Source organism: Micropterus dolomieu, linkage group LG18, assembly GCF_021292245.1.
Source record: "Micropterus dolomieu isolate WLL.071019.BEF.003 ecotype Adirondacks linkage group LG18, ASM2129224v1, whole genome shotgun sequence".
NCBI lineage: Eukaryota > Metazoa > Chordata > Actinopteri > Centrarchiformes > Centrarchidae > Micropterus > Micropterus dolomieu.
The window spans coordinates 28963022-28984909 of record NC_060167.1 but is presented as its reverse complement, the minus strand read 5'-3'; the positions used below and the strand labels follow the sequence as shown (position 1 = coordinate 28984909).

At 41.0% G+C, this 21888-nt stretch overlaps 1 protein-coding gene across 1 annotated transcript in view; it reads left to right on the top strand.

Moving 5' to 3' along the window:
- Positions 1-415: 415 nt before the first annotated feature.
- The window catches only part of prickle2b (prickle homolog 2b), an 88500-nt gene continuing 67027 nt past the window's right edge, over positions 416-21888 (top strand). The window contains exons 1-2 of the mRNA XM_046075134.1: positions 416-566; positions 1094-1179. Of these exons, the coding sequence (XP_045931090.1) occupies positions 525-566; positions 1094-1179 (128 nt within the window). The 5' untranslated portion in view covers positions 416-524. The remainder of the gene's footprint in view (positions 567-1093; positions 1180-21888) is intronic.

Genomic DNA, 21888 nt, shown 5'->3' with positions numbered 1-21888 from the left:
ACATTAAAAGGTGAAAGTATTTTTGGAAATGCACATTTTCAAACTGTTAGGAATCTTTTGAGATCATTGCCTGGGTAAAAATAAAATGTGTTTGAAGGAGCGTAGGCAACAGACATAAAATAATATTTATTTCCTCATTGATTGCAGGGTCTGTTATTTGCCTTGAGATAATCTCAGACTGGACGCAGTACACATCCACTAACACCTACATCACTGTTTCTTTCCAGGTGTAATAATAGTTTGTCCTTTTTTTTAATAAGTACGTTTCTAGTCCTCCATTGGCTATGAGGAATCAGGGTGGAGCTGCTATCCGGAACATCGCAGCTCCATCCATTAATGAAGGAGGTTAATAGGGTAGGTCCGCGGCCAGGGTTCGGTGCGTTTGGAAAAGTCTTGAGGATTGTTTTTTTTTGTGTGTGTGTGTGTGTGTGTGTGTGTTAAAGTGCGCACTGATCCATAAATCTGTGCGCCATTTAACTCGGTAGTAGCCGACTGTGCCTTTACTGCCCTGGGATCAGCCTGTCATGTTCAGTCGCAGCTACAAGAGGAAAGATTCCAGCAGATCGGTGAGTAGGCAAGACAAAGTTAGAGGTTTGGTGGTTTCCATAGCGCATGTCTCGACTTGCTTTTGCGCTCTTATTAAAAAAAAACAACTCGCATTTGACTTGTTCCTGTTTTCTGCTCTGTCCTGTTGCCAAGGGCGTCAAGTTACATCTGCTCTGTTAAGATAACGCTGGCAGAAGCCTCATTAACAGCGCAGCATGAAACATGATGAAAGATACGTTTTTCTGTGTTTCAACCAGTGACTTTAGTTGTTGAATAATGACATGTAATGAGTTCTGTAGCGCGTATTATTTTTACCTGACAAAGAGCCAAGATGTTTTCATTGCTTTAAGGTGTTCATGGTATAATCAGTTTATTATCTGTTCGCTGTAATAAATTAAGGTTTCCTGAAGAACTCCAATTAAAATATGTGTTAAATTAGCATAATAGGGATACAGTAGGTGAAGTCACCAATTAGCCAGTTTTGTTCAAAATGGACTAAACTAGTGTAAACCGTGACCTTTTGTCTCCTGTTCCTGTTTGTCCTAAGCTGAACCCTGCGGATGAGCCACAGAGAGGACAGCCCTGTGTCACCTGTGGAGAACAGTGTCCCGGCTTTGCTCTGCACGAATGGAGGTAAGAGCATCGCTTCACTCCATGAAGCACAGTCACACTAATGCCCACATTCCTTTCTGATGTGCAGATGTTTTCACGCCAAACACACATATATATATGTCAAACCACTCTTGTGGTCTGATATGAATTTGCAGTCCACTGAGGGATCTGTCTGAGTTAATAAGTGTAAGATATAGTACCACAAATTATTTCCTGCCCTGCAATAGTGACATGTACCCAGCTGATTAAGCCACAAGCGATTACTGTTTTGCATTGTGATATAAGGTATAAAAAACAACTCAAGGGTGTCTTCTTGAAGTAGAGTTGCATTCTGTAGGAACCCTTTCAGATCTCTGGTGCTTTGAGTAGAATCAGCCATCCATACTACTGTGAAGAAACCATTGTTCAGGCCCTGTGTGCTCTAAGATAATAGTTTTTACTGTAGAGACCATTCATGCAGGAGGGAGGATTTAAGCCTGCTGGGTCTACAGTCACTCTGTCACAACTGTGTGGACTGTATATTGTAAAAAGTGGGAAAGTGGTGGTTTGGGTTAGTGTGTGAAGAGTGTGACTAATGTGTAGATCTCTCTTTTAGGAAATAGCATCACATATGTTATAGGAGAGCACTGAACACTGTTAGCTCATCAGAATCAGCTGATTCTGACAAAGTCACTCTATTAGCAGTACTGACTTAATAGAGATGTCGTGAGCCATACCAGTGTCTCTCTGCTGTTTAGTGCCTGCTGAAGCTTAGTTTGTGGAAACAACAAAACCCAAAGGCACATTATGTACTGATTACAAATTCTATATCGTAATCATGGAACACAATAAGCTGCTTGACGATTGTTCCACTGAGGATTACTTAGGGATGAGAGACCCAAAATTATAGGCTCAACAAAACTGAGCAGTGTGAAGAAAATATCCAGTTTTAATTTCATTTACACCTGCTCTACTTCATATTGTATTCTTACAACCAGTTTTCCTCATAAACACAAAACAAATTGCATAAAACTGTATTATTTTAGCAAAGGAAAAGTCAACCAGGTTGGAGCCAGATTATTCAAAGTTAACATGGCAGCCATAGATATTTTCTGTTATTGGCAAATCCACAATAGAAGGGGAGGGAACGAACCATGAGGAGCATCCAACCTTCTTTGCTGTAAAGTAAACTATTACAGGGGCAACAGCGGGTTCAGGAATGCAGCCTTTAATTGCCTGTCTTTGCAGTCTCACAATAAAAAGTCTTTCCCTCCGACAAACTGGAATAAAACGTTGTCAGTGGACACAGACTTAAGGAGCCGGACTTTGTTTGTGGAGGCAAAAAGCTGTTTTATAGCTCCAACAAGTCTTTGTTCTTGCAGAGAAACCTTGCCAATTTCACAAAGAATTTCCTGTCCTTTTCCAAGTAAAAAATAAATGTGTTTTCATGCTTACTTAGCAAGGCATGGTAGTAATGGCGTGTTCTGGAATGTGGTGGACTTTGGGTGACCCTGTGGTTAGAGATAGGGAGATGGAGGATGCAGGTGAGTGCACACTGTCTCCTCTGGCCACATACCAGATGCTGTTTGTCTAATGCTCATTTGACAAAGGCAAAACAACAGTTTCAACAGGTTATGTGGTTTTCTAATGTAAATAGAAAGAGTTATTATGGTGCATGTAGATCGTTGTATTCTCAAACATACATGTCCTCTAACAGGTTTTATAAAGGACTTTTTGTTTTTAGAGACTGTATGATGAAGAAACATAAATAAAGACAATCTGATAAATAAGGGGGCTAAACTTGGGACCCCTTAGGGTGCAAGGTTGGGGACTTTTGTGGTAAAGCATCCATCCCTGCATGATGCTAAAATGTGAGTACATGTGCAAGTCTGTGTCATACTCTTGCAAGTATGCATTTTCAGACCAGTTTCCTTGTAAAGAAAGCCTTGTTTTTGGAATTACTTGATTTCTGAATGTTTCAGAGCACCATTTCTTCTCTGACATGTAATTCATGCATGTTGGTAGACATGTGTTGTTTGTCAAGCCATATCCAGGAGAACTGAGCTCTTAGAGAGTGACTATGATACAGTGAATTGTGATAGGCTATGCTACATACCCCTCCGCTCTAACATTTTCCACACTTTTAACATGGGTTTGTCCCAGAATTTACTGAAATAATGATGATGAATTCTCAAAATATTCAAGAAATGCACATACAATACAAGCACTGTTTTTCTCCCTTTTCTTTTTCTTCTTCTTCCTGTCCTCTTCCGTACTACCTCTATATAAGATGTTTCCACTAAGCTAAGCTCCTGGGGGTGTTTCAGACTGGTCTTTTATAGTAAGTTGACTGAGTGTGTTGAGGCATTTCCCATTCAGAGTCAAGAGAGGGGCTTTGGGTATTTAAAATCACCTAGGCCTACCAAAACATTACCCTCAAGAATTTGCTGTAGATGTTATTTGACTCAAATGTGTTAAACCCAATTACCTGTGAGCAAACCTTAACGTACAAAAAGTTATTTCCTTGTGACAGGTCAATGTGATAGAAACAAGTGGCTGAATTTGGGATTATCTGCTACAGTTTTGCTGTAGCGCTGTTGCTTTTTACAATGACAAAAAAAAAGCAATTTCATAGTGTCCAAATCTTGATGGATGCCCATTGGAAAGGCGTGGTAGATGATACAGGACACTGTTTGTTTTTTTTCCTCAGCAACCTTTGAGATCTCTTGGGATAAAGTGGCGGAAGTTGCTGTGGAAAGGGACACACACCTACTCTGCTCACCCTGATGTGGGTTACAAAAAATGGTCGAAGAGCTTCTGTTACCTGGCTGCTTGTGTTTCAGTGTGCCTGTAACTCAGTAAGCTGAGTGGGCTGCTGTGGGCAGGTTAGGGATAGGAGTGGATTCTCCTTGCACTACATGGTCTTTATGAATTATTAATGCTTGCCTTTGGCTTGATTGATTTTCCTTGTGCTAATGAGACTCATTACCAGTCTTATTAACAGGTTCCCTGAGTGTGAATGTGCTACCTGATCGGCCAGATCACATGACCCTCTTTTTCACGGTGCCGGTGCGTTTTAGAGTTGCGTCAAATGTGCGCTTAAAAGTTTACACTTGACCTGTTGGTAAGATTAGCTCAGTCCAGACATGAATCAGACTACAAAGGAGGATTTATGTCATGATATCTTGCCATTTGCTATTTCTTCATTTCCTCTGGCCAACAACATAAAACTTCATTTAAACCAGTGGGCTTAGTTCAGGTTGCCAGAGCTGACTGGCGCTGGACAAAGCCTGTCCTTGTATGCAGCAGGGCCTTAGCTGAAACTTTAGCTGGCTAAGCACAGCAGTGAGGGGGTAGAGGAGGAGGAGAAAAGAGGATGGCTACAGTAGAACAAGAGGGACTGGGGTTGAGTTTTAACCCGGCTCTGAATGGCTTGCTGACGTCTGTCCCCCTGGTAACCCAGTCTGATCTGCATAACACAGGCCGGCCCCGCTATTCATTGTGTTAACAAGATGGCCTGGCAAATAAAACTGTCAGGTCGCCCAGGCATATGAATGGGCTCTGGCTATTTTGGCAGAGAAGAAGAAGAACTCCTATGAGGGGGGGGGGGGGAAGCCATTGGTGGTCGGTGCCACACAATAGAAATGTAGAAGATTTATCACTAAAGATATGTCTGTGTATTGGAATGGAGATGGAAAGCCTCCTCGCTTGATAGTTTCCAGGGTTGAAAACACTCTCTGCCCTGCTGTCTTCTCTCCCTCCCTGGGCCTATGTTGGAGCAGAGAGCAGCAACATCTGTGATAGCACTCATATGGGACAGGAGGCAAATGACTTGTTAAGCTGGGCTTTTATTGTGTAAATGGTGTGTTTTGTCTCAGCCATTTAGAGGAGATTCATTTTGAAAGGGGTTATATTTTGACAGGTCTGCTGGGTCATGTGATGTATGACTGATGGTCACAGAATGCAAACCCGGAGAGCTGTGAAGCCCTGATATAAATCATAGTTTGACCTTCGGGTTCTCAGACAGTGTTGGGCCGAGCTTGTCACTTCCCTTCCCTTTCCTCTCACTCCCTTGGTCATCTTTCTGCTGCTATTTTCTCTCGTGTTTCTCTCTGCTTCTTCCTGTTTACCATTTCACCTTGATCTCCCCTCAGCTCACCTGAATCACCCCCCTACTACACTAAGATAAATACACAGACACAGTGTCTGATTTGACGGCGATTGTACACTCTCTGTGAAGATTATGCATGGCGGTCACGGAGACAAAGATAGTCCTCGCACGCAGACGACTGAGATCCTGAGGGGGCCTGCCGGTCAGCTGCTGAATTCCAATGAAATCCCAGCATCAAAATTCAAGAGCCGGGCTGATGTGACACAAAAACACACTCAGGGGTCACAGCTAGAGAAAGCACTACAGCTGGCAAGTATTCCTCATTTCCTCTCTCCCTGTGGTTGAGATTGGCTGTGGGTTTAATAATAAGGAAAGGTAAAGAAACATTTGTTTCTGCGATATTATCTCCTTTGTCATTTTGAATGACCACAGCGTTTCATTGACCTTGGCAAGAGAGCACACTGTGATTGCTTGATATCATTTTATTAGATATTCTGTATGCTCAAACATGGATAACGACCCAATTTATTGCTTTTTCAGAGTATTTTACACCTATTCTGTTTGATTTGTTGTGACAGAGCGGCATTGTGTTGGCTGTTTTATTGGCTGGCTGTGTATCTGATACACCCGATCAGGAGAGAGGAAATAATGATCTCCTCTCATATGGTTTAGATATAGCTTATAATTATGCACATGTGACACCCCTGGAGCCAGAGACAAAGAGAGCATACATGTGTTTCTGTTTTTGTGTGCCCTGGTGTGTTTGTATGAGCTTAGGTGAGTTTAGAAAAGAAAGACGGATGTGTAAGCAGTGAGCTAAAAGGCATAACAGCAGGTAGTATCATCTCATCCACCAGGTTGGTTCTGTACGTGTAACAGGAGAGCCAGCGAGGTGTTGGGTTGCTCTTGTCCTCTATGCTTGTAATTGCTTTTGTAACTTTCTGTAGCTCCTGTATTATTAGTATTCCATGACATGTTAGGCAGCCTATGCACTCCAGCCAGCAGCATAATGTATAGATTTATTGACTGAAACCATGTGCGTTTTCATTTGCCATTTAAGATGCATGTGAAACTAAACATAAACAAACAAAAAACATAAAACACAAATATAGTTCTATTTTCTTTAGATTTGTCTTGTTTGTCTGTGAAAGAAACGGTCCTCCTTTTGGTATCCCTGAAAAACAGCACCACGTGAAAGAGTTGCCAAAGTGAGGGCCGTTTTCTTACCTCAGTACCTCAGACAGGCATCTTGCATGCACCCGGACCTCTTTATTTTAGTTGTATTCAAGCTGAGCTATTCAACAGTCAGCTCATCATTATAATTATTCCTTTGGCAGTTATATATTTTTAGCTGTATTACCTGTTTTCTCTCCAGTATCATATTTTGTATCACAACTTATCAGTATGTAAATGCATGATGTCTTGTTTGTAGATACCAGATTTATAAATGCCATTGAAAAAAGGGTTATTTGATATTTACAGTGAAGCATCATGAAGGGAGCTATTTTTTAAATAAATATAGAATATAATTTTACATTAAATTAAACATCTTTTAGCTATCCTGCAAACCATTTTCTCACTTATTGATACCGCATTGATTTACATTTTTGAATGATCTCTTCTAATTTTAGCTCTTCTTGCAGCATTCTTAAAAAAAAACAAAAACAAACTATTTCCAAACATTAAATTGAGTAACAGTGTTTCATATTAATTAAGACAGATGCTAGGGATATCCCTAGCTGTTTCAAGGTGGCAGTTCTCAGCTGTTCCTCCTTGTTAGTGAAGCGCACTAAAGTGACCAGCAGGAGGCAAACATGTCCAGCTTAGACACTGAATTCCCAACAGCCACAGTTTGCAACACCGGTTCCAGGTCCAAGATCATAACTGTCATGGGGTAGTCTCAAATGAATAAGTAAGTAAATAAATAACCAGCCCATCCTCACTTTCATTTCTGTGGTGGCAACAAGGTTACTGACAAATTGTCAACAGAAAGACATTTAAACACACACACACACACACACACACACACACACACACACACACTCAGTCTTCTGTGAGGGACTAAAAGGACTTTTCTGATATCTATCAGTCTTAATCCAAATGCATGAGCACCTGTTAGAGATGACCTTGATAAGTGAAGCAGGGGAAATACTGGAGATGTGGATCACAGTAAAAGCTACTGGCTTTAATGCAGAAGCTGCCAGAAAACACTGCACAGACTTACACAGCTGTCCTATACAATAAAGCTCTATTGAAACTATATGAAAGAGAATGCTGGGTTTGATTAGATAACATATTAAATTATTCAATACTGCTGAAGTACAGAGATGCATTTTGAATTTCTGATTATAGATCATAATGTGGATATTGTTGTGATTTGGCTGTTTCTTAGCTTAAGAACAGTCATATCATGTTGTGGCTCAGTGTTAAGGCTTATCATTCATACATTGGAAAAAGCTTAAGCATAATATGCTTTTAAATATAGGCTTGTGCATGGAGATAAACTTAACAGTGAATGTTATTTAATCTCTCCCTAATACTGACTATGAAATCAGTCTAGGTCTCACTTATTTAAAACCATTAAAACTTGTATTCGAAAATTAACTTGTGCTGGTCAATACCATGTTTTCTTGCATGATTAATTAACTGTATATGTTAGCCATTTTGCATGGATGAGAGGTATCCTTGATGGTGGAGAGAGGTACCACCATGGGGAAGAATGTTCAGTCAGAGCTGAAATGAGTGAATGAAGAAAAGACTTAAAGCGGTCCATCCGTAAATCCCGCTTTGTGAAAAGTAGTCTTATTCTTATTGAAACAGGAGGAAAGCCAATGTAAAACAGTGTCCCCGGGTAAATGATGAAAAGGTGTGCTACTTTTACAAATCACTGCACAGAAAAAGAACACTGAGGGGATATATAACTGAAATTAGGGGGAAAACTCTCTGAATTTAAACACTATTTTGAAGTGTGATGCACTACGCTATTGCTTTAATTTAACACAACATGGTTGTACATGGTTGGAGCTAGTTTTCACCCTTCTCACATTAGCAAACCTCTTTAATTCTCCCTGAAATGGGCGCTAGCAATGCTAATTCACCCCGATTTATGCCCTGATGCTGATCCATGCCTTAATGAAGGCTTAGCATACTTGGCTGCCTTTGAACTGTCACTGGAAATAAAGGGAGGCAGGTTCACTGCTGTCATATCCACGACAAGTTAGCATTTACTGTGCTGAGGCCTACAATTCCAACCCGCCACCCCGGTAGAGAGTTAATTCATGTCATCCTAACCGTCTCTCCTGTTAGTCACTTCATGCACTTATGCTGGTGGAATGTTCAGATTTTGACTTTAGCTAGCTGATGATATTGCTCTCTAAAACTACAAATGATTTTTACTTCTTGTGATTTGAACAAAAGCCCATCTTTCAGTAAGAGTTGTTCAGGCGCTTATTTAGTTGTTACTTGAAGAACTAGGGGCAAGCAATGGAAACACACACAATCTATCTACCATCTCTTTTTCTGTCTTAGTGTTACCCACAGACACACACAGAGACTAAGAAAGGTGTGAACACATTATCACTGATCCAAAGCAGTTTTCATTTTATGTTAGAATACGCACACACACACACACACACACACACACACACACACACACACACACACACACACACACACACACACCTGTTCACCTTAAATCTCATTCAGGGAGTTCACATTCACATCTTGTGTAAGCTCCATGGTCACCCAGGAGATACACAAGCTCTATACAAACAGTCTTATTAGCTACACACTTGCTCAAAGTGGATTAGACTCTCGTCAAACTCTGATTTCCTTATAGACCCAAATAAAAAATTTACATAATTTACAATGAAAAGCAATACTAAGAGTATATTTTAAGCATGCTAACATGCTCTCAATGATATGCTAGCATATTGATGTTTAACATGTATAATGTTTATTATAGCAGTTTAGCGTGTTAGCGTTAATATTTGCTTATTAGCACTTAACAGTTGATTCTGGTAGGAATGCTATTAGTTTATCAAGTATTTGATCACAAACCAAAGTATTGGATAACCAGAAATGTTTCTTACATTTTAAGTACTCCTCTGAGGACCCTTAATGTCTGAATCGAATGACATGGCAGCCCATCCAATAGTTGTTGAGATATTTCCAGTAAAAACAAAAAAATGGTGGCACTAGAGGAAAAGTCAATAATAATAATAATAATAATGATGATGATAATAATAATAATAATAATGATAATAATAATAATGATGATGCATTTTATTTGTCAGCATCTTTCAAGTCATCCAAGGACACTTTACAAACTTGGTAAAACAGGGAACGATAAAAGAGGCCATAAAGAAAAGGAAAAACAAATGCATCATACACAGTATACATAATATGATCACACTGATGATAATATACATAATAGAAAACACCAGGAAAGGCTAATCTAAATATGTGAGTTTTCAGTTTTGATTTAAAAAAACAAACAGATGTGCAATGCCACAAACCCTGTGGGAGAGCGTTCCAGAGGTATAGGTAAATATAGAGATCTTCATCAGGTGGAAAAAAGGCAGTCTTGGTGATGTTTTTGATGTGTGTGCAAAGGGTTGAGTCAAAAGTTACGCAAAGATTTTTTACATCAGCAACAGAGGATGTAATAAAACCAGGGATGCACAGTATTAAATGGGAGACTTAGTTCAGCTGGAGAAGCAATGAGAATAGCCTCAGATGTGTCTTGATTAAGTTTGAGGTAGTTGCCAGTAAACCAGTAATATCATTTAAGCAGTTTATCAGGTTGCATGGTGGATGGGGTGTCTGTAGGCTTGGTGTCGACGTAGAGTTGTGTGTCGTCCACATAGCATTGAAAGTTGAGGCCATCTTGACAAATTATATGTCCAAGTGGGAGAATATAGTAGTAGTAGTTAACAGTAATGATCCAAGAACAGAGCCCCAGGGTACACCATGAGAAAGGGGGTATGTGGGGAAACCTAAAGCTGCTAATGGAAACAAACTGTAGTCTAGCTGTGAGGTAGCACTTGAACCATGAGAGTGGATTGCCAATGACATCAAGAAGTGATTCTAATCGGTTCAGCAGAATATTATGACAGACCGTATCAAAAGCGGCAGTGAGATCTAACAGAGTGAGTATGTTGAATCAGTAATCAGTATGGCTAGAGTCAGCAGCTATAAGTAGGTAATTTATGACCTTGGTAAGGGCAGTCTCTGTACACTGTTTTGTCCTAAATCCAGACTGGAATTCTTTTTGTAGATTGTTTTTGGACATAGAATACATCATCTGGGAACCATGAATGTCTGTACAAGATTTGGTGTCAATCCATCAAGTAGATGCTGAGATATTGGATCTTGAGAAGAATTTATCTTCTGGAGACTATGAATATCTTTAGCAAATTTTAGGCAATCCATAAGTCCAACCTCATGGTGGCACTAAATCACAAAAGTCACTAGGGTTCATCCTCTGGGAACCATGAATGTCTTCATGTTGTTGGCAATCCATCCAATAGCTGTCAAGATATCTCAGTCTGGAAAAAGTGCTTGGATTTTTACTTGATAAATGACTTAGACAATTGATTATTTATCAAAACTGGTAACAATGAAGTGCTTGTGGACTAATCAATTAACTGATGAGTCAATTCAGCAATCGACGGGTACAGGCAGGGAAGATGGGACTGAAAAATGAAAGAGTGACTGATGGATAAAGTAAATATTTCTTGTTATTACGTGCTTTCTTCTTGCTTAGAGCGTCCCTTTTTTACTCCAATGCCACTATTCACTATTGTTCCATTCATTCATTCTGATTCTGGCATACCCTCTGTATCACTGCATCCACCAGAGCTCACTGACCCTTCATCCCTGCGGCCCCCTCTCTTTTCCTCGCAGCATCCATCCATCCATGCATCTCCTCATCTATCCAGTTTAAAGACTGCCAGCCCAGTGCAGCGAGGTTTAAGCAGTGCACCACTTCAAAGACCTCTTTGATTCTCTCCTTCTCTTGTTTTATCCCCCCCACCCTCTCCTCTCTGTCCAGCCACCTGTTCCCATCCGGGGGGTCTGAAAACCCTTGATCAGAGCTGTACCAACAGCATGGTTTGAACACAGTCCTAGATGGATTTTATGTGTCCTCAGTGGTTGTGATTAGGAAAAAAAATAGTGCGGCATGTTTTATGTTTATAATTGTAGTAGCCAATAGAGGTCAGCATTGGACAACAGCAAAGTAGTGTGTTATTCCGGTTGTCATCCTTGTATCATGGGGCTGATGCACAAGCTGGAGTATCAAAGTGACCAGGAATGAATATATGAATGATAAAACATGTTAAGAGCTACTATAGGACACTGGACAGGGATCATTTCTGTGTTCATTAGGTTAACCTCATAAGTTAGGGATATGCTGACAGTTTCGCTTTGACTTTCCCATTACTTTAATGACTTATCCTATTTTCATTACACACCCCAAATCCCAGTGGAATCCAAAGCCTCATTTGTCCAAACTGTAAAAGGGGAGCTTGGTGACTCTGCAGTGTTAAATTATTTGATTGGTTTATTGATTCACCGAGCCTACTGGTTATTGGTTGGTTTAAGTAGCATATTGACCTGAGAGAATTGACTGTTGCTGTCTAATATTGAAGAAAGGGCTGAGTTTGCCACTCCATCAAACAGCACTAAGGAGAAAACACAAGGCTTTTTGGCTGTATTGAAGGAGCATTTTGATAAGACCAACTATGTCAACTTGAAAACAAATTGTGTGTGTGAGTATACTAAATTTAGTTTGTGTGTTCTAGATTACACATAAACCCTTTAATCTATCGTCACAGCTTTGACCCTTGTATATCCTCATGTCTCTCTCCATCTCTTTGTCGCTCTTCCTCCCCCTGTCTGTCTCTGTCTGTGTATGATTTGTCGTCATCTGAGGAGTGGGCGAGGTGTCGTCTTAGTTCTGCTCACAGTTCTGCATGAGTCAAGCCTGAATCTAATAGGCTGGATGAGCTGTGATGGTGTTCCTGCTTCTGTTCTGCTGGTTCCCTGACACTTTTTCCTCTGTTGCCATATTTCTTCAGCGTGTGTTTGTGTGAGTATTAATAGCAGAGAGGCTCTTAAGTGAAGGCTGCATTTTATGGATGAGAGAGTTGGCTGGCCCTCAGTGCCAAGCTGTACAGGTATCTATCAACTGATCTGGTTGCAGAGAGAATGGAGGGGGGCAGGAAGCAGGAGATGAAAAAAGGGCTCTGATGCATGGCCAGCTTCCTCTGATAGAGGCCTGAGAGAAGTAACACACTGCTTTGCTGAGACATCAGGTCAGCACACACACAAATCAGGGAGAAAACAGGGAGACTAGTGTAGTGATTGTGGTTGTGCTGGGTGATCTTGAGGTGTTCATCTGACACAATTATTACAACTTTTAATTATAGAAATAGGCTACAGTCCTGCTCCTTTATTTCTTTTGCTATAGCCTAATAGCGGAGGCCAAAACTGATATAAGTATTTGAGTTGTTCAGGTGAAATATCTCAACAATTGGATGGATTGACACAAATTTTGAACATACATTTATGTTCCCCGGATGATAAATTTGACTGTCTTTGGTAATCTCTTCACTTTTCCTCTAGCACCAACAGGTTGACATTTAGAATTTGAGTTAAGTTTTTCATGGTTAAACATGAAACGGACATTGATGTTCCCAAAATGATGAATTGCAATAACCTTCCATTATCAAGTAAAAATTTTAATTTGTCCAAAACTAAAAAAAACAAAAAAACCCAACAAAATTCGCATTAGCCTCAGCTGTACTTTGCGTTTTGTGCTAATCAGCAAATGTTAGCATGCTAACACGCTCAACTTAGATGGTGAACATTGTGAACATTGCTTGCTAAACGTCATCATGTTAACTTTTTACAGTGTGCATGTTAGCATGCTATCATCAACTTTTAGCTCACAGCACCACCGTGCCTTTGTAGGCTACAGCCTCACAGAGCCGCTAGCTTGGCTGTAGATCTTTAGTCTTGTTGATGAGGATCCTTTAAAATATATATTTTTTTATAAGAATGGAGAGCAATATATGTGTTGAGCAGAACATTTTACAGCAAAAAATAAAGCCCTCTGGCTCTGGTGGACAAACTATATAGGTCAGCACTGTTCCTAAACAACCTCAAACATATTTTCTGTATTGCAATGTCTTTTATCTTCTTTTATCTTATTGTCCAAGCTAATATCCGCCAGTTTGTCAGCTTGGTCAATGTATAAGTGCTCTAGTTTCTGCATTTTCCATTTCTAAAGTTTTTAAGCTGCTCTTTCTTTACTTACACAGTTCAGACTGAAGAGAGATGGACAGAGAGGTAGGTGACATAATGTGAAAAAGGTTGACTTCAAACACACACTGCACATTTTCACTCTGCGTGCTGTAGCCAGTTCAGACAAGAGGATGTGAAGAACCTCGACATGTACTTTTAAAGCCGGTGTTTTGCAAAGAGACAGCGTGGGCACAGACATTGAGTCACTTGGATTAAGATGGATGGAAGTGGGAGCCAGTAATGCAGACGCCTGACAATGTTACCTCAGCAATCAGGTTGAAGCCATCATCACCCTTATTGCACAAAATAGTGTCTTTGTTGCTTCAGCTTAACGACTAAGAGCTCCGCATATTTGAACATCACACTCATATTCTCTCTCCCTCTATCTCCTCGATCATCCTTTATCACTCGTCTGGCCAAGTTTATTTGTGCAGGTTGACCGGTTGCCAAGGCGATGAGTGTGCTGTAAGTTTGCTGCTGCCTTGACAACAGGCCAGACAACTGCTGCATTATCATTACGACAATAGGAGCAGAACAAGTAAGGATAGACAGAGTGAGCACGCATGGGAGAGCGAGCGAGAATGCACAAAGTGGTCAGTAATACAGGGTAGCTAAAGGCTGCATAGGCAGAGATGATACCCAAAGAGAATTAAACTTGTTTTTGAGTGATGTGGTTGAAATAAATGTTTCAGTATTTGATGATCTGAAAGTAGCTTCAAAAGCCTTTTGACCCCCACTATGAATACAGTTCTGTGAGAAACACTGCATGCTGTTTTTTCTGTTGAAAAGTGTCAAATGTAGTTATGTTGAGTATCAAAAGATCAGCATTCAGTTGCTTCAGCCCAAATAAATCACATTAGCCTATTGAAGCCCACTCCATAACCCTGATTCGATAAGTTATATAAGTTATTTAAAAATATTCAGCAGGAGAGTCTAATACTTTGCTCGTTACCAAATTGTCATGCCAAAATAGCATTTTTTCCAGGGACATTTGATTGACTCCCTCCCCCCCTCCTGTGAAACATAAAACAGACACATGCATCAAAAGAATCAAAACCAGACATTTGTGGCATGCAATACTTGCATATATATAAAGAAATGTCCCTGATTCATTCTTCAGTCAGTAGCGCGGCCCCAAGAGTGCTTGAGCTGTGGAGGCATGCCTTCCATTTGTAAAGTTTGAAAATCTTGTGAAACCAGAGAGCAGAGTAACTCGCCAGCAAGGTAGCCTTTCATTGTAAACCCCCTCTGCGGTTTATTTCTCAACCTGATACTCTTGTAGTGTTGGCGAACAGACAGACTGTAACAATTCTTAAATTTGATGTTGAAAGAGCTCAAATTAGCTTTGAGTATGATTATGATACCCAACGCTGGAAACATGGATGGTCTGGTTAAAAAATGAAATAAAAATAAAGGTGCACCTGGAAATGTAATCAAAGAGCCCATAGTCTCACCTTCGACATTTTCAGAGAATGATTCACAAAAACAGTGTGACATTAGTCTCAGGGGCTGATGTAACGGCTGTAATGTGCGATCACACTTTCTGTGCTCTTGGCAGCGTATCAGGCTTTCGGATCAACTGTCCAATTGCTCTTCTGTCATGTAACAGACTGGCTTATAAGCTCATGTTATTCTGTCTTGCCATGACCGTGAATGTGACAAGTGACAACATATAGTCCAGAGGCCCGACAGAAGAATGAGCTGATCTGTTGAATCAAAAGGCCGCTGTGTGCATGTCATAGGTCAGCTTTTAACCAGCAAATCCCATCTCCTCCAGTCTAATCCTCTGCCATGGGGTTTTCCCACACCACAGGGCTCATCTCAGACCAACCAGAGCACAGACAGGCAGGCGCAATGCCTCCCGATAGTTCCCACAAATCTCAGAAAAGATACACCAGCAGTCATATTTCCAACAAAGATCTTTACGCCTGCAGGTATAAACTGTTGCTACAACTCATGTTTAAGCATGTGTTACAGCAAATTCAGTGTTTGATTATGTCAAGATTGGATTATGCAACATGTTTTGGAAGATTGAAGCTTTTTTTAATGATCCATTATACAAAAAAAAGTTGATAAGACACCAAAATCATTGTTAAATCAGTTAGTTGGAGTTCCATGCTACATTTAGCACTTTAGTACAATGCTAAGTAAAAGTAGGTAGCTTTTGTCAGTGGGTTCTCATTTGTGACACATGGATTCACAGATTTGGATTCACAAAATGGAAAACTTAATTATAGAAACTGGATTATGTTACACAATGCTGGATTTTTAACTGGGAAAAGTTGGTAACTGTCTTGGAGCGTCATCTCTAGGGGCCCTGAAAGACCCAGGTTCACCTTGTGTCACTTAATTTATTAATTACAAATGTATACAGGAATTTACAACACAATATTACTTTAAATGAGTCCTGCATTATTATCTACACTTGTTCCCGTCTCTGTCAAAATGTATGGAGCTTTGAGACTGTATTCATTGTGGTTTATATTGTGCTCACATGGTACATATATAAAATTGGGTTTAATCAAATTGCCTCAAACTAATTGATACACAGAAAACCTGGTAGGATTCCAGCATGGTTGTTTACATGTATAGTCTGCTGTGTTCCCTGGACCTGATAGAAACTTGGAAGCAACAGTGTACATACACAATGCACAGATGTCCAGTGGTATGTAGAGGGTCAACACGGGCCCAGCAACAAATTTGTGCGTTAGGAGCCTCTTAAACCTTTCTTCCTGCTAGTGGTATCATGAGTACACATTTGCACTAACAGAGAGTCAGCGGCGTAGGCCAGTAAAGATGACTGGACTTGCTTAGTCAGGAGGGCCTGTGATGTGCGCTGTGTATCTCTGCATTTTTTAACAGTGAGCTTAGCTTTGCCTCAGTTTAACCCCCTCTCTAATATAATGTGCCCTGGGCTGTACACAGTCCACATTACACACACGCACGCACGCACACACACACACACACACACACACACACACACACACACACACACACACACACACACACACACACACACACACACACGTTCATCATTTCCCTCTGCAGACCGAATCGCTCATTTGGTGTGGAGATCAAAGACTCCAATATTTATAAGTGGTCTTGGGGTGTAATTTGTTCCTCATTTGATTCTGACGAGACAGTTTCTGTCTTCCCCTTTATTTATCTATGTGTTTATTTATTTATCGGTTTAAACCAAACCTCTTCCTCCTCATTAAAGCTGCTTTAATGTCCTCGCCGAGCAGAAACGAATTGACAAATAATGAACGCCGTGCGAGCACATTCAGAGTGAAATGTAAATTGTTTGCCTGCAGCTCTGGTGATGAAACAGGAGGAAGACAGAACCCGCGGTGTATGGAAAGTCCTGTCTCCTGTCATGTGGAAACGTTGAGCTCACACCGCCTGAGCTCAGGCCCGTATATTTTTTTTTATGCTGCATTTTAACTCTCATCTGGCTGGCTTATGAGACTCTTGGCTTAGTTTGTTTATTTATCTTCTAATGTGCTTTAAGGCCGTTTTCATCTTCGTAGCCTTTTATAAGCCAGTGTTGGACCACATGTGTCATGGGCGCGTGCAATGATTGCCCACCTTCCAGTCAGTCAGGTGGAGCATCTTGTCACTGATTGACACATGAGAGTAAATATGTTGTAATGACAATGGGCTCAGATAGGGATTGTTGACATAATGTGTGTGTGTGTGTGTGTGTTTGTGTGTGTGCATGTTTTGCCTCCCTCTGCTGCTTCTGCTTTCTAAATTGATATGGGGTCCTTACACAGGTAGGATACGGAGTGTGTGTGTGAAAGACATGTGGGAGGTGACAAGTATGGGCCAGCATGTGACAGCAGGTGCTAAATGCGGGAGGCTCTTTGTTTAACTAAGGGATGTCCTGAGGCAGGTGTAGACCACGCTAGACCATGCTCGCGTGTGTGTTTGTGTACGCTGTCACACGTGCCTGCCAGTGCCTGGCGGCATACGAAGAATGGCCTCAGCGCAGTTTAAACCTGTAATATTTAATAGCTTGGCACCTGAGTCAGATGGTGTTCAGCCTGAATATCCCATCTCATGTTCCAGTCTGACTACAAGCCAAGCGTCTGTGGGTGTGTGTGTTGTTTAAATGGCCTTTTGTTTATCCTGACATGACACATTGACCTTGCTGTTCTTTACATTGTGACCTTTTATTATCAAGTCTGGGGGGAAAAATCATCTCCATCAGTCACTGCTCGAGGCTTTTCTCCTGCTCTTTGTGTATGTGTGTTGACTATTCAGAAGAGACACACAGATGTCAAGTTGATGAAATTTTAATTCAACTACTTCACTATTTTTGACCTCGCTCTCTTTCACACTAGGTGAGCTGGTCACGTCTCAGTGTTGGGATGTGTGTGTGAGAAAGGTCTGTTGAAGGTACGTTAGGGGTTTGCTCCCTGAGTCCCAGCTCCACCTCTGGCCTGTTTGAATTGCAGATGCTTTAACTCAGACAAGCTGTGCTTGAATAATGAATCTTGAGCACAAGGAGAATGGTTGATGGGAGCATGTGTGTGTCTATATCTGTTGTTTATTTGGACTTGTTTCTTTTGCTTATGTGTGTGTGCGTGCCAGCCTTGATTAGTATGTGGTTTAGTGTTTGTTAATGTAGTTAGTGTGGCTGGTGTTGGGGCCAGAAGAAGCCAGCTCGCTGCTGATGTTTCTGTCCAAACAGTTGATTAATATGAGAGATTTGATACTAATTATGATTGCTGTAACTGGCAAGTTATTCATCTCTCATTCTGTACAAATGTAGTGATTAAGGTAATAATTAAACACAGGATGTTTGATGAATAAATATGAACTACAACCAGAAGCCGGTTGCCTTAGCCTGGCACAAAGGTGGAAACAGCAAGCCTGGCTCTGTCAGGTTTTCAGGCAGAGAAGACCCAAACGCAGATCTGAGTTAGACAGTTTATTCAGAAGAGAATGAGCAGGGGAAGTCAGAGGTTTGAGGCTGAGGCTCTCTCCCAGATCAAGGGTAGGGTGGAAATCCGAGAGCGGGGAAGTGTCCAGGCTGCGGGCGGAACCGAGAGCTTACAGGCTGGCGGTTTGCTGAGGTGGTGGAGGTCTTCAAAGAGACAGAGAGAAACAAAGGTTAGACTGATGCAAACAATTCTCATGATGCAAGACCGATTCTAAGGTTGGCTGAGGCTGAGGCTGATACGACATACGCGTGGAGATTCAACGATCCAGCGGGGGACTGGATGTCTGAGCCTCTTATTTGAGCCATGGCTGGTCAGGTGCGCTGATTGAGGATGAGTCTCAGGTGAGTGCAGAGCCCGCAGCAGACACGCCCCCAGCTCCCAGACTGGAGAGAGAGAGAGAGAGAGAGAGAGAGCCAAGCAGAGACAAACAAAACATGCTCACCACACGCACTCCAGACAAACATCCACAACACTCGCACCAGGCTCACAGCCGGGCCCTCATGACAGGCTTTGTCCAAATGTTGCTGGTTCCTTCACGGTGACGGACCAAGAAATGTTCTGCCCCATAACCCCCCAATAAATCAACAACCTGTTGTTTTTACACTTCAGTTTTTGAATAGGTTTAACAAACAAGATATAATGTATTAATTAGAGAGCTTTAAAGGTGCTGGTAGATTGTCTTGCTGTAAATATTCACCATCGCAGTAAATGCCTGTTAGTGTGCAGCAGAAAGTAGTTCCCAGCAAATCTACTATTTACTCCTGTTTGAGTGACATTTACTAAAAACTACAGTGCCTAGCTTTTGTAGGAAATGACATAGCCTTTTTTGAAAGTGAAACTATAGATTTGTGAGCCATTTTTAAACATTGGTGTCCATTATGAATGAACGGGCTTTGGGCTAAATGCCACAGACATGGTAGTGAAGAAGGAAAGTAGTTAGAAACACACTAACTCATTGTTGGTTTTGGTCTGGGATTTGTTGACAATAAGAAAAATGTTATTAAATGTTATTTGAGTTCCTCCATGTGTTTACTGAGTAGGACATTGTCATTGTCCTCATTGGGTTAGCTTCGGAGCTAGTGGTGCATGCTATTAGCTCAGAGATAATATTCTGCCTGGTCTGATTAATGATGTGGGGCAACAGAAGGGGGAGTTGACAGGTCTGCTTCCCAAACACAAAAGACCCACACTGGACTGTCGCTGAGACACACACACACACACACAAGTCATTTGCTCTTGCCTCACTGCCTGTCTGCCTGATGCAATTGGATTTTGGTAAGTCGACACCTGTGTGCTCCAGCAGGTTATAATGGGGAGAGAATGATAAAAAATAAACTGTGTGTGTCTCAGTGTTCTGCCAACTTCCTGGGAGTCTTATTGATGCATATGGCTGCTCACATAGCCATCTAATCCTGAGAAGTCTGTCTGTACTGTACTGGAAATGCATCCCAGAAGGGACAGAATCATAATCTTGGTCGACATCGAGCTCCCTGAGTCTCTGTGGAAGCGACTGTGATGATAACTGCCTGACAGCTGCGAAGCATCCACAGAGCACTCGGTTGATTTGGCAGAGCTACCGGAGCGTGAGCGTGCTTGGCCTAAGAAGTTTACAGTCATGGTTGCACAACGGAGAAGAAACATCAATGCCTACACACGCTCGTGTTGAGCATCACTTGTGTTGTAAGGAGATTCTGACTCTGCTGTTGCTTGGAAGTGTCATAACTGGTGAGATGGTGTTTTTGTTGTAACAGCGATAGCATTTCAACACTGTTGTTTTGTTTACTTATTTTTTTATAAGTGAAGCTTTCTAGTGTAAGCATGCAATGTAGTATGAACAATAAGAAGAGTAAGGAGAGGCAGAACCTGCATGTGCATAATTAACAGCCTCACAGAGCTGCTAGCATACCTGTAGGCTCTAGACGTATCTTGTCATGACAGCTAAGTTTTTAAGGTCCAAATTCAAAATGCGCATTAAACAAGTGGCTAGAAAGTCTCTTGTATAATTTCTATAATTTGTAATCACAGGGTATGAATCTAAAACTTAAAACTAATGTAACTTTCATTTTGCACTTCTCCATTTTCTTTGTGTGTGAAGTATTTGCAGTTTTATCATATTTAATGTTTAATTTAATTGCTGGAGATCATGAAGGGCACTTCCCAACCCTTTTGGCTTATGACCCTTTAAAGCAAAGCAGTGCCTACTCCCAACCCATTGTCACAGTTTTTATTGTAGACAGTTTTTAGGGGCTTAAACTATGGCTACTACTTCTATAAGATATATATTAGAATGAATATTCTCATCTTGTGACCCATCAGATTTATGTTTTGAACCTTTTGGAGTTTCAACTCCCAGTTTGTGAACCACAGAGGTAGAGAATTGAAGGGAACTAATATCATGTGTAAGCATAGCTAATGCAGGTACTGCAGGTAAGACTGCTTTAAGTTTTTTAGTGAGTTAAAATATGACATCATGCATGGGTGTTACATGAAAGTAAACACTATTAGAAAGTATAATTCAGAAAAGTAATGATGACTTCAGTAACACTGTAATACAACAGTATATGTGTGTGTCCCTGTTGTGTTTAACTAGAAGTTTACGGAATTGTTCTAATCCTCTGGCTGCCATCTGTTGTTTGACCTCCTTATTGACACACAGCCTGCCTCCACAGGTCCTGTGTGTGTTTGTGTGTCCATACCCAATAATGTGGTGTGTTTGTTTGTGTGTGCAGACCATGACTGTCAGTCAGCCGTCATGGACCAGACGAGGTAGGGTGGGGGGAGTCATTAGCAAGGCCCAGCATCAGCCTTGTTTAAGGTTAATAGGGTCGTGCTCCTGCCAAATGTGCACATGTGGGACTTATTTTAGTCCAGAGGTTAGCCTGGCAGAGGGGGTGGCTAGTTTTCGGGTTCACTTGCTAAGTGGGCATCCGTCATGATCGTATGTCAGAATGATCCTATTTCAGAATGCTTTTATTCATTGATTCAGGGCTAGTATCTTAGTCATTACAATTCAGAAAGCTGATTGAAATCCAGCCCATGAATCTGAAAATAAAACAGTATGAATAATGAACAATTAGATTTAAAAGATTAATTGCTCCTCAGGGTTTCACCCAAGTTTATTGACTAAAAAAGCAACCAACTCCTACTTCACTAAGATTGTTGGCTTCGTTTGATGTTTGGTCATAAGTCGATTGAGCTTTATTACACTTAAGTTCAATTGACTTCCATTCAAACAAGAGGAAAATGGGAGCAAATATGTCTGTGTAGACTTTTTTGTCTCTTTACTCATATAACATAAACAGTCTTTTCCTTGCTGTAAATTGTACTATTTGTCTTTTAATAACAAACAAACCAAAGAAGATCTTACTGGTTTGTGGCAGG